The sequence below is a fragment of the Vidua chalybeata genome, chromosome 29 (assembly GCF_026979565.1).
Source record: "Vidua chalybeata isolate OUT-0048 chromosome 29, bVidCha1 merged haplotype, whole genome shotgun sequence".
Lineage (NCBI taxonomy): Eukaryota > Metazoa > Chordata > Aves > Passeriformes > Viduidae > Vidua > Vidua chalybeata.
This window is the reverse complement of record NC_071558.1, coordinates 544,231-557,893: the sequence shown is the minus strand read 5'-3', so window position 1 is coordinate 557,893 and position 13,663 is coordinate 544,231. Positions and strand designations below refer to the sequence as shown.

At 47.5% G+C, this 13,663-nt stretch overlaps 1 protein-coding gene across 1 annotated transcript; it reads right to left on the bottom strand.

The window, feature by feature from the left end:
- Window positions 1-1,200: 1,200 nt before the first annotated feature.
- Window positions 1,201-1,566, bottom strand: LOC128801083 (keratin-associated protein 19-2-like). The gene has a single exon (XM_053966722.1). The coding sequence runs from the start codon at window positions 1,564-1,566 to the stop codon at window positions 1,201-1,203; it is 366 nt and encodes a 121-aa protein (XP_053822697.1).
- Window positions 1,567-13,663: the final 12,097 nt, after the last annotated feature.

Sequence of the window (13,663 nt, the reverse complement as noted above, 5' to 3'; positions counted from 1 at the left end):
GATCTGATCCTAGGAAACAGGGACAGGACAAGAGGGAACAGCCTCGAGCTGTGCCATGGGAGGCTCAGGCTGGACACAAAGAGAAATTTCCTCCTGGTCAGGTCTTGGAAGGGGCTGCCCAGGAGGAATGAGGACATTTCAATTGGTTTTTAGTCTTTAGGAGTATTTGCCTTTTTCCCTCCACTTTTTCCCCCCATTTTCTGGCTTTTAGTCCTTGGATTTAGTGTGTTACTGCAACTGCACCTGTAAAAATGGATTTTGTTCAGCTCAAATGGATTCTCTTCTGTTCTGTGTGGAAGATCAAGGGAGTGGTTTGAGTTTTCCAAGCCAACATCCACAGAAGCAAAGCCACCACCATTTCCTCTTGTCCTGGCCCTGTTCCCTGGGATCAGATCCTAAAATTCCTTATGGAAGAGCCCAAAATTCCCCTTGGATCCCCCTTTTCCCCAGGCTGAGACCCCCCTAGCTCCCTCAGGATTCTCCATTCCCTTTTCCAGCTGCTCTAGCTCCATTTCCTTATCCAGACACGCTCCTGCCCCTCCGTGTCCACCTTGGCGTAAGAGGCCCAGAACTGGACACAGGATTGAGGTCCAACCTCACCAGTGTTACCTTTGACATTTCCAGTTCTTAAACTCATAAAGTTCATAATTTTGCCTCCCAATCCTTTTGCTGCAAAGGATTTCATATTTGTGTGATCTCCATCCAATTTCTGGAATTCATTTGAATTTAGAAAAAGCATAAAAAAAGAGCAAACATCCTCAGGATTTTGGATACCAAAGACTTCAAGCTGTTTGAGAAACTTAAATGACAAATAAACCCAGAAATGCTGAATTGATGCAGAAAAAGTCTTTAATAAGAATGAAAGGCAGAAACAACTTCAAAGGGATACAGAATGGAAAGACCACACTCCCAAAGTCACATGACACCCACATCATCCAGTCAGAGGGAAAGTTTTGTACAGCACTGCCAAAAACACGGAGTTTGGTTTGCTCAGAGGACTGAGGAGAAGGTCTGGGTCGAGAGGAGAGTTGGGGCAGCGGGATGAATCACCGCTAGCCCTTCAGCAGCAGCGCAGAGCTCTTGGAGCACCACGGCCATGCCTCTTGTCCCCAAAACTCTGCCCACACGTGGTCTCCACTGCCGGACTCTCCATCGATCCCACCAAACCCGGGCTGGGTTTTGGGGTGGCTCCCTCCAGCTTTAGCAGCTGTAGCAGCCCCCGAAGCCAAACCTTTGGCCATAGCGGGAGCCGAAGGGGTACCCGTAGCGGCCGGAGTAGAACCCGGGGTATCCATAGCAGTCCCCAGAGCCAAAGAAGCCCCGGTAGCCCCCATAGAGCCCCCCAGAGCTGTAGCAGTCCCCGGAGCCGAAGATGCCCCGGTAGCCGTACAAGCTGCCGTAGCGGTCCCCGAAGCCGTAGCGGTCCCCGAAGCCGTAGAGGCCGCGGGAGCCGTAGAGGCCCCCGTAGCCTCGGTAGCCGCAGGGGCTCCCGCAGTCATAGCCTCGGTAGCCGTAGAGGCCCCCGTAGTAACAGTCATCGTCACACTGGCCTTGGAGGAAAGTCATCTTTGGGAGATGGAGGTAAAACCTGCAATGGGGAGGAAAGGAAGAGTAGTAAATACTCCAAGGAGTAGTACTCAGTAGTAGTACTCAGTACTGAGTAGTACTCAGTAGTAGTACTCAGAGCCCAAAATCTTCTTCACTGGTCCCGTGAGAACAAGAGCAGAGGAAAAATTATGACCTCAGCTCCTCCTTAAGCCCCATTTGTATAATCTGCTCAACTACTCACTGCCTTTAAATTATTTTATATTCCATATTAATGTAGATTCAATATATTCATATTAAACTATTTCTGTACTCCTCAGATTGGTGGAACCCCTGATGGAATTAATGGCCAGAGATCAAAACCTTGATGCTGCTTCAGGGTTTTTTCTGAGAGAACATGGGTAGGAATTAGCAACCCTAATATTCTTTTAGGATATCAGCTTTTCATGGAGCTCTGCATTCCTGACACCATCAAGAAAGTCTTCCCAGAATTTCCCTGTGATAACACCCCTCACGTTTTGGGTCCATCACTCTAAGACTCATTTCAGAGCTTTCCACCCATTTTAATTTGCACCTGGAATTGCTGAGAGCCCACAGAAGAAACCACGGAGCGTGGACACACATGAGAACATCTGTGCAGCCAAACAGACCCGAAATCCTACTTGAAATAGGAGATTTAAGGAAAAACCCACCAAGAGTCATGGTGGTGAAACCCTTTCCTACCTCTGCTGTCCTAAAAATCCCTTATCAGGGAACCCAGGTACCAACAGGACCAGGAAAGTTCCACCTACAGCTTTAAAAGTTGAACCCAGCAAGCCCAGGTAAAAGGAACAGCAAAACCTGACAGTTGAGAGGAGCCAAAACCCCAACCAAAATTCTGAAAGGAAAATTCCCAGTCCAGGGAGAGAAAGGAGGAAAAGCTTACCGAGTTCACTGGGAGGAGAAGGCAGGAGAGCTGATGAGGAGCCCTGAGCTCGGAGCCCTTTTTATACTCCACCTTTGCCCTCCTGGCTTATCTCAGACGCCCTGTGGATTCAAAAGGTTTGGATCCCTACTGGTTGGCAAACAAATTTGCCTGTACACGTCATATCTTCAATTAATGTAATTTTCCTCATTGTTTGGGATTATTACCGTGTTCCCGTATGTCCCATATATTACCGGTTTCTTTCATCTTAACACTTTCTGGGCCAGCAACATTCCTGATACCATTTTATTGCCTCCGTTGTCAAATCCGAAATTTTATTTTTGTGTTCTAGAAAAGCTGTTTCTGATTTCTCAAGGTCATTGGTGAGAGAGAGAAATTTTCAGTAAAAAAAGGAAAACATTCCCACATGTTTGAAAGTATTTGTGTTCAGTAGAAAGGTGCACCACAGGGTTTTATTTAAAGGAAATGTAAATGCAGGGATTTTACATTAAACCTCATCAACTTCAGGGAAAAGGAACAGAAGTATAAATAAATCTTAATTCTAAAATGCTCCTGAATCAAAGCCATGCTGCTGCAGGAGCAGGAAGAATGTTTTTCACAAAAATCACACTGCATTTTTTGCAGAGTCATTCACTGGAGGGATTGACCCCAGTTCAGCACAGCAAAGTGGAGAATTCAAGCCTCAACTTGATCTGGAAATAAAGAAATGATCAGGATTAGCACTGAAAGAGCATTAAATGAACGCTAAAAGAACCCTGCTGGTATTTTTTCCAAAAAGAATCACCATTTGTAGAAGTTGCGATAGGGAGGAACTCTGCAATTTAGGGCAGAGCTCCTTGGGTGACCTTCACCTAATTTCTGGCATTAATTTGAATATAAAATAAGCGTAATAATGAGCAAGCAGGATGCTGAGGCTTCCTCCAAATTTTGAATACCAAAGCACTTCATAAACACTCATTAATGTTTTCCATTTGCAAAGTGTTGCTGGATTTAAATATTAATAGTTTGCCACCAAAAGACTCCTCCATATTTAATAATATGGTAACTCCTCAAGGTCTCTGCTTCCTGAGCCATATTAAGGTGATACTCTTCCATGAAAGCCAAAAAAGTATCCCCAAAAAATAATTTAAAATAGGAAGGAATATTTGGGAAAGCCCACAAGGCGGTTGGAAAATGTCTTTGGGTTGTTGTTGGAGAAGTTGGGATACAAACCCAGCGGGAGACCTCCACCAGGAAGGTCACAGAAATGCTGAGCGGAGGCTCCTCAAACCTCAGCACACCAAAGCAAAACCTCTCACTCTCCTCCACGAGTGGCACTGGAGGCGCCAAAGCCAAGCCAATGGACCACCTCTGAGGTCAACGCCTTAATAATCTGAATATTTCCCCAAATTAATATCTCCCCAAACTAATATCTCAGGTATCTCACCATTTGGCTACAAGGAATTCAGGGTAATTTCCCTATAAATGCTTTAAGATTAAAGAAATTCTAAAGGGTTTGCGTTGGCGCCGCAACGCCAAACACAGAAAATATGAAAATGGTTGTGACGTAGGTTGGAGGAATAAGGAGTGGGATGACACAGTTTGGAAGGTATAAATACGGACCCCCGAATCCCAAAAGTCATCCGCACCTCTCGACTTCTCTCAACTTCTCTTGGTGAAGCACAGGTCTGTACTGGCTCTACTCTTCTATATGTTTCCATATGTTTCTCCAAATATTTCTTTATAAGTAAATTTATTTAAAAATATCAATATGGATATGAATATGAATATATATAAAATTTATAGTGTTTATTTATTTATTTATTTATTTTATAAGTACTGCTGCATCTGCATATATTTTTATAAGATAAAAATACAAACCTGTGTCTATGTGCAGGTACAGACATTCTGTAAGAAATTTCTTGTCATTTTAGAGCCAACACGAAACACAAAATTCCCTGGAATCCCAAGGAATTGCTCCACTCAAAGCTTTTTGCTCTTCTTTCCTGTGGTTTTTTAATATTAGGCTTTAAAACGCTGAAAACTGGAAATTTGCTATCACAATCTTGCAGTAAAAAGTCATTTTCAGTTCTGGGTTATATTTATTGGGTTTTTCTTTCATTTATTGCATTTCTCTGATTCCTGGGGTGGGAAAGTTCAGCTCTCAGCTGGCAAAACACTCATTTGCTACGTTTAGTCAGCAGTTTCCAAATGTTGACGGGGAAAAAAAGCAGCAATGTTGTTTGGGATTGAGAAGATTACAAAAATAAACGAGTTAATTAAGAGGGTGAAGCCGATGTGCAGGTGGGACCGAGTCGGAGCCTTTGCTCTGCCCTCAGCAGCCCATAAATTTTGTTTCTGGGTGTGTGTTCCAGGCTCTCCAAATCAACAAGGGATTAATTCCTTCAAGGAGTACTGTGACAACGCGTGCTGCCCCTCAGGCCGGCAGTGACAACTTTGGTGGCTTTGGCAGCTCCAACTTCCGGCCCAGGCGCTCCTTCAGCTTCTACCGGGACCAGTGCCAAGATGTGCCCCCGTCCGGCTTCAGGAACGTTGGGAACTTCTTCCACCCCTCTAGGAACATCCGTGGGACCGTCTACGCCAACCTCAATGGCGACATAGTTGGGAAGCTCTCGGGGAAGATCAAGGGGCTCCTCGGGCTCCTGGGTTGCATGGGTAACTTGGGTAACTTGGGAAACTTGGGATTAAGTCTCCCCTTCTCTGTTCAGTTTGGGGACAGAACCCTCTGAGGTGTTCCCAGCAGGAGTAGCATCCACAGGATGAAATGCAGGACACAGATTCATGGCTTTGGTTCTGGTACACTGAGAAACGCCGAGCGCTCGCACCTCCGACTCTGGGGGATGTGTGGGCGCCAGGCTGTGTAGGATACTGCATGTGTAACCCTCTGTAGGATCTCCTGTCTCTCCAGTTGTCACTCTCAAAGGGCTGAGGCACCTTTAGAGCACTTTGGTGGAGTAGAAAGAGACTTTTGGGTGGGTGTGAGGAAAGCGCTTTTTAAGTTCATCCACAGCCACTTTTTGTTGCCACAGCAGTGGCAGTTTCTACAACAAAATCCACTTTGTTCGACTCTGACCAAAGCTGGCTTTTAGCAGAGGAGTACCTGTTCTCTGTCCCTGCTGCGCCTCACCTGACAGTGAACACAAAAAAAGAAACACATTTGAACTGGCAAACTCCACCATTTCCACCAGAAAAATCATTGCCCACCATCGGGAATGCTCTGCTTGCCAAAGCCCCTTTTGTATCTCTGTCAACTTCTTCTTTCTGATCCTCACTGCTTCTCATTTCCATTAAAATTGCTCTGGTTAGAAGCTTCAAATGTCTGCTCTGCTTTTGTCTGGGCACTTTAAAGGGACCCTCAGCCAGCCTCAGGAGCCCTGCAATGAGAGGGCAGTCCAGATTCCGGATGTTAGGGACTGTCACCACACCTCCATCTCAATGGCTTTTGCCCTGACTCATTTCCCCCAGCAGAAGGAGAAACCTTAACTAGCCCTTAACCTTGGGTTTGCCCAAATATTTCACCAGAAAGAGGCATTGCTTGGTTGATTTTGCCCCCAGAGAGGCTCCTGGAGCAAAGGGGTTTGTGCTTGGGTGATAAACCACAAAAACGAGAGATTGAGGGGGAGTCTCGTGGTCTTCCAAGGCAGGAGATCGGTGACGCTCAAGGTTAAGGACATCCAAGAGGAAAGACCAAAGGCAGCCAAGCCATGGCCAGCTGCTGGAGGGTTCAGCTCCTCTGCAGATGGAGCAGCCAGTTCTTTAGGGAGGTCCTGCCAGCCCCTGCCATGCCCCCGCAGGAGCACTGGCTTGGGTTTGGCATGCTAAAGATGATTTAGATCTAAAATATTAAAGTTATTTAGATTTAGAAAGCTAAAGATTATTTAGGTCTAAAATATTAAAGATTATTTAGATTTCGAATAATTAGGATTATTTAGGTTTTGAATACTAAGTATTATTTAGATTTAGATTGTTTAAAATTATTTAGACTTCAAATGCTAAAGATTATTTAGATGTAGAATATTAAAAATATTAATATTAAAAATTATTAAGGTTTAGAATACTAAAGACAATTTAGGTTTAGAATACTAAAGATGATAGGTGTTTCAACAAGCAGAGCCCAGGCAGAGCTGCCTGGATCTCCCATGAGCCCAGCTCCACAGCAAAGAGCTCAGCAGGAGTCACAAATGTTATTGCAGGAGTGACTGTGAGGGGTCACCTCTGGGCTGATTTCCTAGAGATAGCTGTGGCTACCCCTCCTCTTGCCATGGTGGCCTCCTGCAGAAATATTTCTGCGTTTCCCAGCTCTCAGAGCAAAGCGGAGGAAAGGCTCGAGAAAATAATTAAGGGAGGAGGTTGGAGAAGCCATTCCATGGGCAGAAAACCAGGGCCAGTCAGCAGAAACGCTGATCCTCCAGCCCAACATTAATTTCTTTCCATCGTGTCATTGATCTCCCCAAAAATCCAACCTGGAGCCAGTTCCAAGAAGCAGAGATGAGCTCCAGAGCTCCATTTCCTTGTCTGGGCAGGAGCAGCCCCAGCCATGAGGGAGGTCTGGTCTGATCCCTCAGTGCCCCAATTTGAGCAGGACAGCCCTAGATGGGGGTGCCCCAGGAAGGGGAGGTCAGAGAGGAGCCTCCCCCCAAGCAGAACATGGCCCCAGTAAATCAGAGCAGCTCTTTGAAAGTGGCAAAGCCTTTAAGAGAGGTTTTGCAACCCTTCTGCTGTCAGCAGCGAAATGGGCTGGGTTCCCCGGGGAAAGCGTTAGGAAATGGTGGAGTCTCCCAGCACGGTAAGCTCAGCTTATCTCCCTGGGACGCCTCTGGCACACAAAGGCTCCTCCTGTCTGCACGGAGCGTGTGGAAGGGCTTGGACAGCCTTGCATAGGAGGGGAGACGGAATAAAACCCAGGAAGCCAAAGATTCGGGTGAAATTCTGTCTCCTTTGGTCCCCAATAACCTCTGTCCCTGCCCAAGGTTGCCAGCACAGCACCATTTGTGATGTCTTTCCCTCCTGACATCCCCCCTCAGATCATTCCCAAGGCACTTTCCCTGGAGATGGGACCCACAGGTGGTGATTTCCTGCCAGTCCCAGCCCTGTCACCCGCCGTCACCTCCCGCCACAACGCTGACCTGGAGCCACCTGGCTCCCACCTCACTTCCCCTTCCTGCTTTGAATGTCACAGCTCCAAGGGCATCCCTCTGCTCCAGGGACCCAGGGCACCTCCCGGGTCTCCTCCTCTGCTGCAGGTCAACCTTCTGGAGACACTGGAGTGCCAAAATTCCTCACCCCAGATGCTCCTGTGGCAGGAGTCACCAAACAGGGATGGGACGTTTCCTCAGCTGTTCATTCCAGCTCATCAGGAGAATTCAGGAAGCGCCAGATCATCCTGGAATTGCAGCCCAGACCCCTCCCAGGGCCTCCTAAGCATCAGTTGACAACACCAAAGCTCATTTTCCATGGATCTGTCCTGATGTCTCAGGAACTTTTGAGTTTCTCCTACACCTGTTCTGGGTGAGTGAAGAGATTTTAAAGATCATCCCATTCCAGGTGTCTCCAAGCTGGCCTGGGACGCTTCCAGGGATGGGGAACCCATGGAATATCCTGTGCCAGGGCCTCACGTGGAAGAATCCCTTCCCAATATCCAACCTAAATTTCCCCTATTTCGGTCTGAACAAATTCCCCCTTTCCTGTCGCTCCGGTTCCCAACCATCAGCTCCTCCACAGCTTCTTTGATCTCTCCCAGATCCTAAAACCTGAATTCTTTCATGTCCTGAGGCTCAGGAGAAGTGGGATGGCGAGAGGAACTTACGGCCTGGCTGCGATATTATCATAAGAGGCAACAGACGGGTAATTTAAATAACTGAAAACCAACTCCTGTAATTCCATTCCAGCTCAGGGATGTGTTCACTGGGGAATTATCCATTTAAATGTTCCCTTGGGAATCGACCACAGGGCTGATGCCGCAGGAGCTGCCTCCAGCACGAAGATTCCCTGCAAGGCTCAGGATCCTCCATAAAGACTAAGCCAGTCCCAAATGAGAAGCTGGGCGCATGATTATGGCCCAAACAGTACTAAATTTTCAAATTATTTGTTAAAGAGTGCAGCCTTTTAGGAGAAGGGAAAGTGGGGCATGGAACAGGAGAAAAATGGCAACAAGAGAAACAAGAATTTAAAAATTTGCTGTATTTAAATGGATATTGCTAACCCGTAATTATCATTAAACAGAATAATTAGGCTCAATAATGAACCTAGGAGATATTAGCAAATGTTTCTATCTTAAAAGGGCGTTGAATCTTCTTAGTGAGACACCCAATAACTTTAGTCCTCTGAAAGGACACTTCACACCAGGGACTTTTATAGCAAAAGGAATTAAAATGTATCAAAAATAGTTTTATCACAACGCAGTGGCAGAATTCCATCACTTCACTGAATTTTCTGGTTTGTGGTAAACACAGATCTCAATTTTGGCCATGAAAGAGCATCTTGAGGGGTGTAAATAAACTGCAGCTCATTCCCAAATACTCCCAACAACAAAGGCTTTTGAGGTTTGGGGGATTTTCCCCTGGCTTTTGAGGTTTGGGGGATTTCTCTTTTATAAGGATTATCTGCGTGCAGCCGGGGAGAACAAAAGCAAACGCCGCATGTGGTTGGGGAGAATCTGGTTTAATCACCTGCTCCAGAGCTCGCCAGCATTAATTACACGTTATTACAGTGCCTGGGCAACTTTGTTTTCCTTCCACATAGGGATAATAATTCCCCAAAGAGTGACTACCCTGGGATAATCCCACATTCCCACATCACCCTGCAATCCTTAAGGGCACTGGCGCTGTTCCTCACACGCTACATAACATTTCAAACACAGCCAGGAGAGCTTTATTGCCAATTTATTCCTGAAGAAATCCCCAATTCCATGAGGGAGCATCAGAGTCATGTCCAGGTTATCCTGGTTATTGAAGGGGGAGCGTATTCAGAGATGGGAATGAAGCTGGAGCAGCTGGAAAAGGGAATGGAGAATCCTGAGGGAGCTGGGGGGGCTCAGCCTGGAGAAAAGGGGGATCCAGGGGGGATTCGGGATCTGCCAGGGGGGGATTTGGGATCTGATCCCAGGGAACAGGGATGGGATAAGAGAGAATGGCCTTGAGCTGTGCCAGGGGAGGCTCAAGGTGGGAAATTTGGGGAAATTCCTCCTGGAAAGGGCAGCCAGGCCTTGGAAGGGGCTCAGGGAGGGTTGGAGCAGCCACCCCGGAGGTGTCGGAGGAAGGAGTGGATGTTGGTCTGGGTGACCAGGTGAGGGTTGGGCACAGCGGTGCCTCTGTGATCCTGGAGGGCTTTTCCAACCCCGTGCTCTGCTCCTGTCACTGCCAAGATCCCCAGGACAGCAGGAACAGGAGCCAGGAAAGCCAATATTGAGCAAAAATCTCCATGGAAGCTGGGAATGCAGGGAAGGAAGGGACAGCTGTGCCGTGCAAAGGAGATCACCCGCAGACCTTGGCCAGATCCCTCAGGAATTTGGGAATTTGGGTCTCCTGACAACAGGATGCGGTTGGTGCTGCAGGACAAGGACAGGGGACACACAGAGACACCCACACGCCAATAACCTGCTGCGACATCTGGTTTAATGAGGAAGAACAGGTGAGACACAGCACAGGTTATAAATTGCCCACAAGCCGTGGTTTGATCTGGGGTGATTCAGGGAACGTCTGGGGTTGCTCCTCCTGTGGTGATGGCCAGCCCTGATCACACAGCACGGCAGCAGAGCAGGGGCTGGGGCGCTGCAGAAGCGTTTTTATCCATCAGAAACCATGGAAAGAGCTTAGAAATGGATCTGAAGAGGGTCTCGGACCAGATCCTTGACATTGCCACAGTCACAGAAGCACAGAATGGTTTGGGTGGGATATTAAAGATGATCCAGTCCCACCCCTGCCAGGGGCAGGGAGCCTTCCAATAGCCCAGGTTGCTCCAAGCCTCATCCAGCCTGGCCTTGGAAACTTCCAGAGGGATGGGGCAGCCACAGATTCCCTGGACAACCTGTGCCAGGGCCTCACAGGAAAGAATTCCCTCCTAATTTCTCCCTAAAATCTAATCTAAGCCTACTATCAGTGGAAAGCCACAAAGAACCTGACAAGACCCCAAGGAATCAGGAACAGCCCATAGCTTTGAGAACAGAGTGCTTGGAAAGAGAGGAAAGCTTTAGAGAAAGAAAACCAGGAAGGGTAGAAGGATGGAAACGGATTTTTGAGGCGTTCAAACATCCACAGATGGTTTTAATGCCACCCCAAATGCTCAGCTCTCCCTGAATGCCGTGCCTCGTGGAGCCGCATCCTGCTGGTCACCCTCATCCAGCGGCCGCACCCTGGCTTTAGCAGCAGGGTCTGCAGCTGCCCACTGGGTACCCCCGGCCCCACCTGGCCCCACCATAAACTTGGGAAGCTCCAGGGGTTCGAGCAGCACCAAAAGCACCTCCAACAACAGCTCCAACACCGGCCCCGACACCGGCCCCGACACCAGCTCCGATTTCGGGGACTCCCGCAGAGCCCACAGTGCTCTGCTGTGGGAAGGTGCTGAGGATGGGCCCGGGGAAGGTGACGACCACAGGGGGAGGGTAAATGACCACCGTGGAGTCGGGGCACTGCCGGACACAGGGCTCGTTGCAGGAGTCAGCCACAGGCTGGGGCACGGCCACGCCACAGGGGGAGGCGCTGCCGTCGGTGCAGGGGCTCAGGGACTGAACCATGACTTGGGGATCGGGATCTGTGGGGCAAGGCAAGAGCAGGAAAATAAAACAAAATTCACATCAGTTTCATAATCAAACATGAGGATAAAAGGCTATGAAGAGGCTCAAAGGACAAGGAGAATTCTGATAGCTCAGCACCCAAAATACATCCCTGAATTGTGTATTGAACACAAATGGAATATTCATGGAATATTACTTAGATCTCAGCCAGATCTGCATTTCCCAGTGGCTGAGCAGTTACAAATGGATTCATTTGCACAATCCCAAAGTGGTTGAGGTTGGAAAAGCCCTCCAGGATCACCGAGTCCAACCTGTGATCAATCCCCACCTTCCCAACCAGACCAGAGCACCAAGTGCCACATCACATGGTTCCCACCAGCAGAATGTCAGACTGATCCCAAAACTGTACTCGAAGGCTTGGTTAGAGGAGGAATTCAAGAGTTCAGGAATTTAGGGATTCACTTACCTACAGCACCAGAGAGTGAGACAAGAGAAGTGATGGCGTGAGGTGTGAGGTCGAGCACTTTTATACCCAGCCTCAAAGTGCCCAGCACGTGAATCACCCACATGCAGAACTTCCTAATCAATTACTAACCACGATTCTTTCCAGATCCAGCTTTGTTAACGGATGCCAATTGTTTTAGATAAATCACTCTTGCTAATTACTGGTTTGTCCTTGTGTCCTGCATGACCTGTCCTTTACTGCCTTCCCCACTCTGCAATTTCAGCTTTACAAGGAGGGGATTCTTTGTCTCTGTCTCAAAGGCAAAATATTTATGGGGTTTAAGCTTGATCTTCTCCATGTCTGGAGTCATTCCTTGGCAGGGGGGAACCAGACATTTTTCTGGATAAAAATGTCCTCAACTCAGCCCAGGAAGAGCTGAAAAAGTGAGGGATAAACTGGAGTTCTGGGTCCTTGAATGAAAGATTTGATGGAAGATGAATAACCTGTGTTCTGGGTCCTTTAGACTAATAAAAAGTCTGATCAAAGCTCTGGCTCACTGAAAAAAATCCTGAATTTTATAGCTATAGACCCAAATAAGTCAGGACACCTCTTTCAACCCAACACCAAGTACCCAATTCCTTTACAAGCTTTAAGAATAAAACAGAAAGAAAGGCAAGACCACATTTAATATCACATAAAAACTCCCACATTTTCAAAGCCATAAATCATGACTGGATTTGGGGAATGGCAAAAAGAGCCATAAATGGGGTGTGACTGAGGCAAGACCTTGTCAGGTGTTTTTTCCATGGAGTCACTCTCTGACAAAAGGGCACCTGAAGCTGCTGGAAGAGCTGATGTTGGGAACAACAAGTGGGAGACGCCTCTGGAATCCCAGCTGCTGATGATGAATCCCGGCTGGTTGGGGTTATCATCCTGCTAAACCTGAGGAGGAGGCTCTGGGACAGATGCTGAGGGTGGCACCAGTGTGAGCTGGATGGGCACTCCCACCCCCAGCAAATGCCCCGTTCTGGTTTCCATTCGGTTTAAAAAACAAAAGTATTTTCCTACTTCTGCTGTCTTTTATTAAACCTCTCCTCAAAGCCCTCTCCCTTGGCTTGGAAGGGACTTCCAAGACCATCCCATTCCACCTTCCAGTGACCCAGGTTACTCCAAGCCCTGTCCATCCTAGCCTTGGACACTTCCAGGGGTGGGGCACCAACAATAATGGAAGATAACCATGGGGATTGCAACATCCACCTTCACCTCAGATTAAACTGGCCAGCAATTCATCCCCAAAGTCAAAGACATTGGAATTAATACCTAAGTACTGGTTTCAGCCAGCTGAAGATTAAGCTAGATGTTAAATCTTATCTTAGGGATTTGTTAATAATGAAAAGTCCAGATCTTTACTCCAGCGTGGGAGGAATCCATAATGCTGGGATTTGTTCCCTCTGCTCGGGGCTCCTGTCACTGCAGGGTGGATTTCTGTGAATACAAACATTAACCCTGACAAGAATCATGTCAAGGTTTTCTGCAGGTGTTTCCAAACACATCATAAAAGCTCATTAGTGCCCTGATGTTGTCACTGTATCATTGTTAACAGGAGTTGTAACAGCTCAGGTACAACCAGGAAATAAAAGTGATGAATCAACAGGTGACATGTGGCCAAAACTCAGCACCTGAATGAGGAGCACAACAGAGCAGTGTCAGCTCGATTTTTCAGCCCAGATGGGCTGAAAGATCCAATTTCAGCTCTTCTAAAGATAAAGATGCAAAACACAAAAAAATCACCGGCTTTGTAAAGATAAAACTGAAAGGATCAAGGGAGATCTGAGCCCAGGAGGAGGGAGAGCCCTGAGGACATCAATGTGGGTGAAGTGTTCAAAAAAGCAGGGACTAAGGATCCAACCCATCTCTGAGACCAATGGAACACCAAAAACAAAATCCCAGGATCCCTGAGGTTGGAAAAGAGCTCCAAGGTCATCAAGTCCAAGTTGTGCCCAACCCCACCTGGTCA